The sequence below is a fragment of the Balaenoptera ricei genome, chromosome 12 (assembly GCF_028023285.1).
Source record: "Balaenoptera ricei isolate mBalRic1 chromosome 12, mBalRic1.hap2, whole genome shotgun sequence".
Classification (NCBI taxonomy): Eukaryota; Metazoa; Chordata; class Mammalia; order Artiodactyla; family Balaenopteridae; genus Balaenoptera; species Balaenoptera ricei.
Genome location: NC_082650.1, coordinates 84,741,635 through 84,755,185, shown reverse-complemented (window position 1 = coordinate 84,755,185; position 13,551 = coordinate 84,741,635). Strand labels below are relative to the sequence as shown.

The window sequence follows — 13,551 nt, the reverse complement described above, 5'->3', positions numbered from 1 at the left end:
CGAATACCTTTTTCTGCTCCTTGAGCGTTTGTTTTTCCGACGTACTTAATATGATTTTCCATTAAAATTTATTCCAACCCCTCGGGAACGCTACACTGGTCCCATTAGAACTGTCTGAAAGGCACCCGGGTCTCTCTGCAAATACCGATTCGCTCCTCTGAAAGCTGTCGGCCCGACGTTGGATCTTGCCTACGTCTCCGGGGCTGTCCTGGCCGCCCAGCGTCCACAGTTACGGCTTCCGCAGCTTCCCGGTTGTGGCCTCCAGCCCGGGGCGCGGGGAAGCGGCAGGATGCGGGTGCTACCGCCCAGCGAGAGCGCTCTGCGCGCGCGCCCCAGCGCAGCTGCGCCTTCCGGGGAAGAAGCCCCGGCTGCGGGCTTCGGAGGCGAGGCCTGGCGTCCAATGGGGAGGGCGCGGGTGGGGGAGGGGCCTGCCGAAAGCCCTGGATATAAGGCCGGGGGCAATCGCCGCGGCGGGTTTCATGCGCGGCCGGCGGTTGGCAGCGGACCCACAGCCCCCTGCGAGGCTCGCCGCGGCATGGCCGCCCCCAAGCGGTTTCCGACGCTCGTCCAGCTGGAGCAGCGAGAAGGGACGCTCTTCGAGGTGCTCGGTAACCTCACCAAGCGGCCCTACTGGTTTCACTCCGAGTACCTGAAGAGTCCGAGGGCGATTCACCTGGAGGCCTGGCTGGTGGAAGCAATCTTCGGTGAGCGGGCCCGAGCGGTGAGGCCGAGGCCCCAGGCTGGCCGCGCCCAGGCGGCTTCTTCGCGGCTCTGGCTCGCATCCGGGCCCCCCGCTGCCTCCCCTCCCAGGCCCCACTGCTCAGGGCCTCGTTGCTTCCTGCGCAGGCCTGGGCGGAGAGCACATCCCGCATGTCGAGTGTGTGTCGCAGACCCTGCTTCACGTTAATCAGTGGGACCCGGACGGCGAGGCTGAGATCTTGATATTTGGCCGGCCTTATTACCAGAAAGATGTATCCACGATGATCATGAACTTGGCTGACTATCACCGCCAACTCCGGGCGCAAAGTACGGGGCCGGCAACAATGAAAGGTACCCTAGGCAGGCCCCGGGTTCCTTGGGAGGGATTCTGGTGCTTCCTGCCTGTGCCGGGGCAGCGGTCTCATCCTCTTAATTCGACTGGAAGAGGGTTTCCTCTTTGCAAGGGATCCAGAGGAGCAAATTGACCTCGTACTCTCAGATTCCGGGCTCCCACCCCTGCAGCCCGAAGGGATAACTCCTTATGTGGAGAGTATGTGGGACACAGGTGCGACCTCCTGTCGTTGCTCTTCTTCCAGGCTCTGAGAAGCCTCCTGCCGGGGAGGCGGCGACCCAGCGGTCCCCCAGTGCAGCCCGGCAGGCGGCGACCCATCTGTGCCCCGGCGAAGCCCGGGAGGCCGGGACCCAGCGGTCCCCCTGCGCGATCCGGCAGGCGGCGACCCAGCGGTCCCCCGGCGCTGCCCGGGAGGCGGCGACCCAGCGGTCCCCCGGCGCTGCCCGGGAGGCGGCCACCCAGCGGTCCCCCGGCGCTGCCCGGGAGGCGGCCACCCAGCGGTCCCCCGGCGCAGCCCGGGAGGCGGCCACCCAGCGGTCCCCCGGCGCAGCCCGGGAGGCGGCCACCCAGCGGTCCCCCGGCGCTGCCCGGGAGGCGGCCACCCAGCGGTCCCCCGGCGCAGCCCGGGAGGCGGCCACCCAGCGGTCCCCCGGCGCAGCCCGGGAGGCGGCCACCCAGCGGTCCCCCGGCGCAGCCCGGGAGGCGGCCACCCAGCGGTCCCCCGGCGCAGCCCGGGAGGCGGCCACCCAGCGGTCCCCCGGCGCAGCCCGGGAGGCGGCCACCCAGCGGTCCCCCGGCGCTGCCCGGGAGGCGGCCACCCAGCGGTCCCCCGGCGCAGCCCGGGAGGCGGCCACCCAGCGGTCCCCCGGCGCTGCCCGGGAGGCGGCCACCCAGAGCTTTCCCGAAGCTATCCAGGGTCCGGTTACCAGGTTCTGAGTGCGTTTCGGGCCCAGAAGCAAGAGAGCCAGGCAAGGTCAAAGTGGAAGCCCCTCCTGGAACCCTATTCTGCTGCAGAAGCTGAGAAAAGAATGGTGTGGTTCTTGGTTTCCCCGCTCCCCGCCACTCCCTGTTAAATGTTTGCAAACACGAATCTAAAGAGTTCTAATAAAGCATCGAATTTCCCTAACGTCTGTTAATTGGCAGGGGAAGGGGAGAGACAGGCACGTCGCTCCAGCAGCCATTATCTGCTCCAGGCGGCTTTCTACCCAGAGGCAGGTGAGAGCTTTTGGCTTTCTAGCCGCCCGGGGCCGCAGTGGCTTGCGCCTCGGGCAGGTGCTTCCCCTGTGCTCCTTCACCGCGCGCATCTGGCTTTGCAAGGTGAGGGACCTCTCGGGCCGTCGAGTCCGTCCTCATGGGAAACACTTCCAAGCCTGAGATATTTCTACTCAGAGACAAGGGATGCGAAAACTTGGTTTCAACGGGCCTCACGGGTGGGTGCATTATAGCGCTGCAAGCAGAGACTTCCCAGCTCGGGCAACTGCTGGCAACTAGGGGAAAACTGAAATGGCCAGGACAGCGCAGCTGTCGTCTCCAAGTCCTGCCCGGGTCACTCGACCTCCAGCGATGTTTGAAGCCAGCGAGACACAAGCAGTGCTGGTGACTCTTCCCTGCTAACTAGTAACCGCAGCAGTGGGGAGCCCTCCTTGTCACTTTTTGAAATTGAAATATATTTGACACGTAATACAGTGTAAATTAAGATGTACAACATGTTAACGTGATACACTCACATGTTGTACTACTGAGTACCACCGTAGAGAGAAGTAGCATCTCTGTCAGTTTGGCTTCCTGTTCCTGGCTGCTGGCTGGGACGCTGGTGCCCTGGCTAGAAGTAAACTGTTAACAGCTGGGTGTTAGGATTTGTTTTAAATAGCACAAGTCAATTTAGTGCTATGAAAATTTTCATTTTAAAAATCCAAGGAAACCTAATTTTAAAGAGCAGGGAGTGGTATGTCTATTGTAGACCCTTTGGTCACCAGTAATGATCACTCCAATTTTGAATAAGCCTTTAGTTTATAACAAGGGAAATAAAGATGCAAAGCTGAACTTACAAATAGGCTATTAACTATTTTCAGAAGAGGCAAGGCTGAGTGAACCTTAAACATTTAGACTCAAAATTAATGCAGACTCAAAGTTTCAATTGAGGCTACATCAGAGTAGAATTAAGACTCAATCTTGATTTTTTTTCCCCCTCTAAGTAGTACCCACATGACCAGAACATCAAATTCTGTCCTTTACAAGAAAGATTACTGAGCAGCAGGTAGCTAGCAAACCAATGGAACATTCAGGAGTCTCTGTGACTATCCCGAAACTAGGTTTAAAATACCCTACATATACACACAGAGACATGTCTGAGGTGATTTTATGAAAGAAAATGGTAAGATACAGTAAACATCCCTGGTTGGAGATGAGCCAAGAAAAGGAGACTGAACTTTAAGTAAAAGCATTTAGGTGTGATGACACTTAGGTAAAATTCCTTATGCCTATAAAGTGTTGATTTAAAAAAACAAACAAACAAACAAAAAACCTTACTAGTTTCCTCTCAAAGCAGGGCATGGACCAGTGCCGTCCAAGTTCTCACCCAGATCGAAGTCCCCAGACCTTCCTATCTGCCCTTTCAAGCTTACTGTCTTATGGAAGTAAAAGTTTAACTTGCACTTTTACGTAATTGTATACACCTTTTTTTCCCTTCTTCTAGCAGCTTGCTTTTTCTCAGGATGGGTACAGTTTGATTTACCCCTTCCCTTAGTGGTTGATTAGTTTGTTTCTCCAATTACTCAATTACAAACTGCTGTCTTGAATTTCTACCTACATCCTTGAGTCCACGTTGGAATATTTCCCTAAGAGAACTTCCTAGAAGTGGAACTGCTGGTTAAAGAATGAGCCCCTTTCAGATTTTATATTGCCAAACTGCCCTACAAAATAGCCATACCAGTTATCTTCATACTACATGGTATGAAAGCTACTTTCACTATACTCACCCAAACTCAAGATTACCAATCTATTTTACATCCATGTGTATCATTTTTTCTATTTTTTTCTATCTACCCCACTGTTTTAACTATGTATCTTTATACAATGTTTTAATATCTGAGAGGGCTAACCTACTCATTGTTCAATTGGCAGTCTTGCAATTTATTAAAATGCATACAAAATTAGTTGAGGGAAAAGGTGTATACAGATGGCTTCCCAAAATATTGATTTTATTCTATTAAGGTATGCTGTAGTGCTCATTTTATTCCTTAAACGACATGTATACTATATATACAGAAGAGTGTATTTTACCCATTAAAAGAAGATGGAGATTAGATAGGAAGATTCTGTTTGGGAACTGAGGCCCAAGGCCGTCCATGGAAGTTGTCAAGGAACGAAGGCAAAAACTACAGAAGTCTCCTATGGAAAAGATACATGCATCCCAATTTTCATACCAGCATTATTTACAACAGTCAAGATATGGAAGCAACCTAAGTGTCCATCAACAGAAGAATGGATAAAGAAGATGTGGTGTGTGTATATATATATATGTATATATGTGTGTGTATATATATATATATATGTATACACACACAGTGATATATTACTTGGCCATAAGAATGAAATTCTGTCATTTGCAACAATGTGGATGGACCTAGAGAGTATTATGCTTAGTGAAATAGGTCAGAGAAAAACAAATACTGTTATCACTTATATGTAGAATCTAAAAAATAAAACAAACGAATGTACGTAACAAAACAGAAACAGACTCACAGATACAGAGAACAAACTAGTGGTTACCAGTAGGGACAAGGCAGTGGGAGGGGCAAGATAGGGGGATGGGATTAAGGGATACAAACTACTATGTATAAAATTGATAAGTGGGCTTCCTGGGCTTCCCTGGTGGCGCAATGGTTAAGAATCTGCCTGCCGATGCAAGGGACACAGGTTCGAGCCCTGGCCAGGGAAGATCCCACATGCCACAGAGCAACTAAGCTCGTGCTCCACAACTACTGAGCCTGCGCTCTAGAGCCCGCAAGCCACAACTACTGAGCCCACGTGCCACAGCTACTGAAGCCTGCACACCTAGAGCCCATGCTCCACAACAAGAGAAGCCACCGCAATGAGAAGCCCGCGCACCGCAGTGAAGAGTAGCCCCCGCTCACCACAACTAGAGAAAGCCCGTGCGCAGCAACAAAGACCCAACACAGCCAAAAATAAATAAATAAATTTTATTTATTTTTTAAAAATTGATAAGCAATAAGGATCTCTTATGCAGCACAGAGAAATATAGCCGTTATTTTGAAATAACTTTAAATGCAGTATAAGCTATAAAAATATTGAATCACTATGTTGTACACCTGAAACTAATAATATTATAAATAACTATACTTCAATTTTTTAAAGTTAAAAAAAACTAAAGAATTCTGGGAACAGTGACTCTTATTTGTACATTTTTGCAGGTAAAATGTTTGAGGGCTAGTGAAGAGGTCAGTCTGAACAGTTTTTTATTTAATTTATTTATTTTTTATTTATTTTTGGCTGCTTTGGGTCTTCCTTGCTGCGTGTGGGCTTTCTCTAGTTGTGCAAGCAGGGGCTACTCTTTGTTGTGGTGCGTGGGCTTCTCATTGCAGTGCCTTCTCTTGTTGCGGAGCACGGGCTCTAGACACGCAGGTTTCAGTAGTTGTGGCTCGTGGACTCAGTAGTTGTGGCTCGTGGGCTCTAGAGCGCAGGCTCAGTAGCTGTGGCACACGGCCTTAGTTGCTCCGCAGCACGTGGGATCTTCCCGGACCAGGGCTCAAACCCGTGTCCCCTGCATTGGCAGGCGGATTCTTAACCACTGTGCCACCAGGGAAGCCTGAACAGTTTTTGAGTAGGCTGACTAGAGGCACCAAAGAAACAGGTTCATTGTTGACAGACTGTGTGGAAAACGTTTGGGTTCAGCTGTGGAGCACAGGTGACAGTCTCCCCCAGGTCCTCCTGTCACTCCACTTTACTTACACCAGGTTGGCACTATTTCCCTCATCAGAATTTCTCAACTCCACACTTCTAATCAAAACAAGGTCTTTTAAAATATCACTAAGAGTGGGGAAAAAACAAAACCAACCATGTGCCTCCTGATGTGATGCTCTGAGCAAGACACAATATGATTTACCCAGTATTTTTGCCAAAAATATATAACCTAGGTCTAACCATGAGGAAACGTCAGAAAACAAGAGCAGGATTTGTAAGCAAGAAAGAAGACCGCAGGCAGTCTGAGAAGAGCGAATCCTGTCTACACGTTTTGGGGGCAGGGTAAACTGGCTGGCAGCAAATAATTTAGTGTGGACAGTGTCTTTGAGTGTGCTCACTAAAGGTATCAAAGAATACAATTTCAGCTGTTTATGGGTTCTCTGGAAATCTTGGGAACATAGCTGTGGAGCATAAGTGACAGGCTATTTCTGTTATGTCCACCTGCGTACTTCGGTTTAGTTAATACACATCTGCCCTATTTACCTCATCAGAATTTTTTACTAGACCCTAGTTAAAACCTTATTATAGAACTTCCCTGGTGGCGCAGTGGTTAAGAATCCGCCTGCCAATGCAGGGGACACGGGTTTGAGCCCTGGTCCGGGAAGATCCCACAGGCTGCGGAGCAACTAAGCCCGTGAGCCACAGCTACTGAGCCTGCGCTCCTAGAGCCCACGAGCCACAACTACTGAGCCCACGTGCCTAGAGCCTGTGCTCCACAACAAGAGAAGTCACTGAAATGAGAAGCCCGTGCACCGCAGTAAAGAGTAGACCCTGCTCGCTGCAACTGGAGAAAGCCCGCACGCAGCAACAAAGACCCAACGCAGCCAAAAATAAATAAATTTATTTTTTTAAAAAAAACCCAGAAAACCTTATTATAGCCTTCTCAGGTCCCTCTGAAGCACATGTAAAATCAGACTTTAAGGACTCTCATCCTACAGCCTCAGCCCCTAAAAACTGGTTGTGACTATAATTGGAATTGCACTGAGTTCTGGGAAGAACAGACCACAAATATGCAACACTTGACCTTGCTATCTAAGAACATAGTGTCTCCACTTTTTCAACTGTTTTTCCTTCCTCCTTCCCTCCTTTTCACTAATCTGAAGCAGAATGTAATGAGTTAAGACTTTCATAATCCCTAAGGCAAAACAAAGGGGGAAAAATCACTTTAAAAGTGTACACAGGGACTTCCCTGGTGGCGCAGTGGATAAGAATCCGCCCACCAATGCAGGGGACATGGGCTCGAGCCCTGGTCCGGGAAGATCCCACATGCCGCAGAGCAACTAAGCCCGTGCGCCACAACTATTAAGCCTGTGCTCTATAGCCTGTGCTCCACAAGAGAAGCCCCCGCAATGAGAAGCCCACGCTCTGCAACTAAAAGTAGCCCCCACTCTCCATAACTAGAGAAAGCCCATGTGCAGCAACAAAGGGCCAACGCAGTCAGAAATAAATAACATTAAATCTTTAAAAAAAAAAAAGTGTATATAAAAATTTATCTAACATAAAATGGAGGAAAAAAACAAGACATGATAGGAAACAAAGCAAAATGGCAGACAGAAATCCGATCATACTGATGATTACATTAAATTAGAATGCATTAAATCCCCCAATCAAAAAGCAGAGACAGTCCAACTAGATAAAGAAGTCAGATGTAAAAGACTACATTGAATATTATTCTACCTATCTTAAATGTTCAGAAAAGGCAACTTTGTGGAGACAGCCAGCAGACTGTCCGCAAACAGGCATAAGGGAACTTTGTGAAGTGATGGAAATGTTCCCAAACTGGTCTCTGCTGATGGTGGCACAACTCATAAATTTACTAAAAAAGAAAGCGAACTGTACACTCACAATTTTATATTATGGAACCAATTAAGTGATTATATTTTTTAATAGTAATTTTTTAAAAAATATATTTTATTTTTGGCTGTGTTGGGTCTTCGTTTCTGTGCGAGGGCTTTCTCCAGTTGCGGCAAGCGGGGGCCACTCTTCATCGCGTTGCGCGGGCCTCTTCACTATCGCGGCCTCTCTTGTTGCGGAGCACAGGCTCCAGACGCACAGGCTCAGTAGTTGTGGCTCACGGGACTAGTTGCTCCACGGCATGTGGGATCTTCCCAGACCAGGGCTCGAACCCGTGTCCCCTGCATTGGCAGGCAGATTCTCAACCACTGCGCCACCAGGGAAGCCCAAGTGATTATATTTTTTAAAACTGCAGCGCAATAGCACTAATACCTAAATTCTCCAAAATAAAAATCGACTGTTGACAAAGATGTAGAGCAACTCGAAGTCTCATACACTGCTGAAAGTCAACTGGTTCAGTCACCTTGGCAACTTGAACTTATGCACGTCCTATGACCCAGCAATTCCAATCCCAGACATATACTCAAGAGAAATGCACATAGGCATGCACCAAGTCATGTACAACAATTTTCATAGTACCCCTATTCATTGTAAGTCCAAATAGGAAACAATCAAAGTGTACATCAACAGGATGGAAAACTAAATTAAGGTTTATTCATACAATGGAACTACAACTGCTGGCAACATGGACACATCCTAGATTGAGTCCATTTATAGTTAAGTCACAACAGTAGTTATCCTTGGGGAGGATGCAAATGGGGGCTTCTGGAGTGCTGGTAATATCTTTTCTTCTCTGGCTGCTGGCTACATGCATGTGTCTCCTTTGTATTGTTTGATGAATCTTTTCACACTGTGGATGTACATGGTTTTGGTATGAATGGAATGCTATACATAAATAAAATGTTTACTAAAATTATAGAGAAATATGTGGAGTAATGGAAAGCTACTTGAAAGGACCATATGAGCAGTGAGATTTTTTGAGTAATTACTTTAATACTTTTTATATTGCCTTATTTAAAAATACTGAGGATGTAAGTATGTTTATCATCAGAAAAATCAACAATGCTATTTTTCAGTGTGGTACTAGTAGATACTTCTATCTTAGCAACTTGTTAGGAATAAAAACATTGTCTTGTCCCTCAATAGAATAACAAATACTGTGGAGTCTTAACAAATTAAGTGTATTCTAATTCCTCTTACACACACACACACACACAAAGAAAATGAGCCAAAATTCAGCTGTGGAGAAAAATAAAAGCACGTGGGAAAGTATATTACAGAGGTAAGATCCTAGAATCAACGTTTTGGTTCAAATCTCACCCACCCCCAAGTCCTAGCTCTGTGATCTCAGCAACTTACTTAGGCTCTAAGCATCCTATTTCGGTGCTTAGCTCAAGGGCCTGGTATGTGATACAAGCTCTTATCAATAAATATATAGCTAATATTACTCCCAAATTCTGAAAGTTAGAATGACAGAGCAACTACCCTTTTTAGATATTAAATGTTGCATTAGTTTTCTAGGGCTACTGTAACAAAATAATTAACTGGTGGCTTAAACAATAGATATTTATTTTCTAAAAGTTCTGGAGGCTAGAAGTCCAAGATCAAGGTGTCAGCAGGTTTGGTTTCTTCTGAGGCCTCTCTCTTTGGCTTGCAGAGATGGCCGTCTTCTTGCTGTGTCCTCACCTGGTCTTTCCTCTGTGTATGCACACACCTGTGTCTGCATTTCCTCTTCTTATTAAAAAAAGTCATACTGGCCCATCCACATGACCTCATTTTACCTTAATTACCTCTTCAAAGACCCTATTTCCAAATACAGTCACATTCTGAGGTACTGGGGGTTAAGACTTCAATATGTTAACGTGTATAAAGGATAGAGAACAGGATCATTTACTAACTTAGTTTTGAATAATTTTTGGAAAACTGGACAAGTATTAAGCATAATCCTCTTCCTCCAAATGTTGGTCAAAAATATTCCATGATTCTGTAAAAATCCCACCAGGAAAAACCTGTAGTAATAGTCATCAAATTTCTACAAAAGGAGAAAAAGTAGGCACTCTAAGCTTAAATGTAAAACGTGAGGATAAGGGGAAAAAAATCACACAGAAAACAGTAATTGGTTTAACTACATACAATAAAAATTTTTCGTATGCAAAAAATTTGAGAAGCAAAGGGGTGGACAGTACTGGCTGTAACGGACCATTATTTGTTACAAAAGCTTCTACAGATAATAAAAATCCTTATCTTCAGAGTTGAAAGAAGTAATGACAGGAATGAATAAAGAAAAATGTATAAAAGCGTTTAACAAAAATGTGAAGTGGAGTAACGTTCAATATCCCTTGTAATCAAAGATTTGTGTATCTGTGTGTTTAAAATCCTTGCAAACGGCTAGAATCCATTACTGCTAAGGGGTGAAGAAACTGCATGAGTTAAATCAACTCCAACTTTGTGTCTAAAGCCACAGAGCTCTTGGCAATCATTCCTCCAAGAATTCTGCTTCCTGAAAGTGGAAGCAGCGTGGGATTGGAACTGTTTTGCACAGATTGGTCATAGCATTGTAGAGGGTAATGGAAAAACAACCCAGCCCATGCAGGACACCTGCTTGGGGAGGGGGGCAGAGGAGACAGCCGGTTGGAAGGCGACCTGCCAATGCACAAGCTGCCCATTACCGTGGCTCCTTCTGGTAAATCACAGCACCAGCAGAATGAATGCTGATCGCCTCAGCTTGCATGTTGGAATGCCCACCCACGTGCACGGTCAGAGACTCCACTCCAAGAAAACACATGGGCCCACTGGTTGCTACTCAGGGACCAAACACCAGCTTAAAAGGGAGAGGCTCAGAGAAGAAGCGCTGGCATTACCTAACAGCTTGTTAGAAATGCATATTCATGGGCCCAAAGTACTGAATCAGAATCAGTGGAAAAGGGGCTAAGAAATTGTGTTTTAGCAAGTTCTCGAGGTGATTCTTACACACATTAAAGTTTGAGAACAAATGATGCAAAAGAAACCCAAAGCAGACTGACCCTGCATTTCTGCCCCCTGTGCATGAGGGCCTGACTCTGACCATAAAATCATAAAAGGGTTGGTTAGTAGTTTCAAAACTATGGAAACTAAGAAAAAAACAAAAATAAACTCACCACCTATCAGCCTCTCACATCAAGATATGAATGAACAGAGTCAGTCTTTTATAAATTTGCTTAATTTTGAGTGAGCCAAGATCTTTATGCCATTGGAAAAAAGGAAATTCATTTATTTACTAGAATGGCACTACAAACTCACATTTGCAGCAAAATAATCAAACCACTATCCATCAAGATACAGGAAAAAAATTAATGCATAGATTTAAGGATATGTGCTTTACTTGAACTTTAGTAGCAGAAGGAGAACTGTTCTCATGCTCCTGACAACACTTATGCAACAGGACGCTGGGGGACCTGGGGACCTGGTGCCTGGGCCTTCAAGAACTCCTCGAGTCGTTCCATCTTCTCAGCTGGAGAAGGAAAAACGCTCACTGTTTCAAACTACTCCTTCATGGGGGTGGGTGTGTGCTGGCAGTATCATTTCTCGGGGTGGAAGCTCTGAACCTAGGACCTGGAAACAGCGGCGCGACCAAGCTGAGGCTGGCACGGGCAGTGAGGGGCCTGAACGCATCGCATCTCAGCCTACTTTCCCAGGGTCCTGCTTGGACTCCACCCACAAGGGACGCCCAGGGACCACGTGTAGCATACTGGGAGTTTGGGGAAGATGGAGGCTGGGAGGAGGCCCGGTGGCTCCCCCGGGGCTCCCTCCCCACGCACGTTTTCCATGCCCCTCACCTCGGGCGCGCTGCTCCCGGTGACTCGACGCCAGGCTCAGGAGCACGCTCTTCACCCGGCGCTGGACAGCCGGCCGCCCGAAGACGGTGACTTCCACCAACTTCCCGGCGTGAACTGCGTCCACCGTCAGCAGGGCCTGGCTCATCCACTCCATTTCCGGAACCACGGCTCGGTCTGGGCCTGAACGCGAAAGGAGAGACTGAGCGGGGCACGGCGAAGGGCAGGAGGAGCTGGCCCGAAGAGGACGGGACGGGTAGGGCAGGAAACCGGGCACCGCGCATCACACGCGGCCCGCGCGCCCGGTAAGGGCTGCGGAGCGCGGCTCGGCGGCCTCTCCCGACTGGGGGGCCACCACCACGCCCCGGGTCGCGCACCGAAGATCGAGTCGGCCAGCCACGCCTCCAAAGAAAACACCAGCGGGTTCCTCAGCTCCTGCACAGGAAACCACCACGGCCGGGAGCGAATCCGTGGCGGCGGAAGTGGGAACCCCAGCAGCCCGTCCCCCCGGGCCTCGGCGGCGCCCGCGTCGTCGATCATGCTGAAACCGGCAGCCCGCGGGTAAGGGGCGAGCAGCTCTCGCGGGATTTGTAGAGGCGCGAAGTCGGGCCCTTTATGGCTGGCGGCCGGCCCCGCCTCCTCCGGTGCGCCTGCACCCTGCTCCCGGGCGGCCCCGTGGGCGCGGGCTCCGGGGTGTGCTGGGATTTTCGTACGGGGAGTGGTGCTGTCGCCCCGCTTTCTCCTCCGCCTGGAACCCCGGCGGCTCTCGGAGGCGCCGCCCGGTCAGGTAACGCCCGGCCCCGAGGCGCCGGGTTGATGGACGGTGTGGTTGGCTGGAGCGGGGTCCCGTCCAGGCCCGGTCCAGGTTCTGAGGTTCCGTCCCAGGCGGGTCAGGCCGAGGGCGGGCTCGTGGAATCTGCATCTTCTCTTTCATCTCCTGCCTCTGGTTCGTTACCGCTTCAGAATCATTCAAACAAGTGCGTCGTGTTTAAAATACAGACGCCAGACGTGGTCATTCTAGAAACGTAGCAAGTGGAGACAAATCTCGTTTATTGCCAAAATCCTGAGACGACGAGTGTTGATGCACATTTTTCCCCCTATGTTCTTAATTTTAGTTAAAAGTTTAAATTGTGAAAGATTTCACACATTTTAAAAAGTTGTATAACAAACACTCATGTACCCCACTACCCCCCATTTAACATGTTAATATTTCCCACATTTGCCTCGCTCTCTCTTCTTTAAAACAGATGTCGGTGAAGACCTTTCCTTCCCTCCCCGCAGGAAATCATGTCCTGAAGTTGGTGTGTGTCACCCGTGCGTGTTCTTATACTTCTCCTAGTGCATTTCTTCAAGTATTGTTTGGTAGTTGTTTTAGAAGAGACAGCGTCTGCTGTACAAACGACTTTGTTCTTACAATTAGTTATGAAGTGTTTGTTTTTTAAGTCTTTCTCACGGAAAGTGTCGATCATTTACATAAGGGGGATGGTACTAATGTACTGAATTCCCTCATCTGCATCTTCTAAGCCTCAACAGTTGTCTGAGAGGAGATATTGAATCTAACTTTAGTGGATATTTTTATTTCTTCAATTTAATTTAAAAAGTCAACATAATAATACATGCATATTGTAAAAAAAAAAGTCTTGAGGATATAAAGTAGTATATGAAAGTTCTCTCTTTCATATATTCTCCCTCAATCTCTTACTAATTCTTTTTCAATGGTGTATACTGTGAATATCTTCTTTTAGTTTAAATTGTCTTTTTGCCTTCTTCAAGGTATCTTTTGATGAATACAATTCTTAATTTTAGTATAGTCCGATTTATCAGTCTTTAGGGTAAGTACATTCTGTGTCT

At 48.0% G+C, this 13,551-nt stretch overlaps 2 protein-coding genes across 2 annotated transcripts; one reads left to right on the top strand and one right to left on the bottom strand.

Moving 5' to 3' along the window:
- The first annotated feature begins 505 nt into the window (after positions 1-505).
- Positions 506-1,987, top strand: KHDC3L (KH domain containing 3 like, subcortical maternal complex member). The gene is made up of 3 exons (XM_059941647.1): positions 506-704; positions 847-1,050; positions 1,296-1,987. The coding sequence occupies exons 1-3, from the start codon at positions 536-538 to the stop codon at positions 1,985-1,987; spliced, it is 1,065 nt and encodes a 354-aa protein (XP_059797630.1). The 5' UTR covers positions 506-535.
- A 9,311-nt stretch (positions 1,988-11,298) lies between these two features.
- Positions 11,299-12,240, bottom strand: OOEP (oocyte expressed protein). The gene is made up of 3 exons (XM_059942109.1): positions 12,078-12,240; positions 11,704-11,883; positions 11,299-11,378 (listed from the first exon to the last, which is right to left on the bottom strand). Exons 1-3 carry the CDS (start codon positions 12,238-12,240, stop codon positions 11,299-11,301), a joined length of 423 nt encoding a protein of 140 aa, XP_059798092.1.
- Between the last annotated feature and the right edge of the window lie 1,311 nt (positions 12,241-13,551).

Coding starts and splice junctions, on each gene's coding strand:
- KHDC3L (XM_059941647.1), top strand. CDS start 536: ATGGCCGCCCCCAAGCGGTTTCCGACGCTCGTCCAGCTGGAGCAGCGA. Junction 705..846: donor GCTGGTGGAAGCAATCTTCG/GTGAGCGGGCCC, acceptor CTTCCTGCGCAG/GCCTGGGCGGAGAGCACATC. Junction 1,051..1,295: donor GGGGCCGGCAACAATGAAAG/GTACCCTAGGCA, acceptor CTCTTCTTCCAG/GCTCTGAGAAGCCTCCTGCC.
- OOEP (XM_059942109.1), bottom strand. CDS start 12,240: ATGATCGACGACGCGGGCGCCGCCGAGGCCCGGGGGGACGGGCTGCTG. Junction 11,884..12,077: donor GCTGGCCGACTCGATCTTCG/GTGCGCGACCCG, acceptor TTTCGCGTTCAG/GCCCAGACCGAGCCGTGGTT. Junction 11,379..11,703: donor CCGGGAGCAGCGCGCCCGAG/GTGAGGGGCATG, acceptor TTCCTTCTCCAG/CTGAGAAGATGGAACGACTC.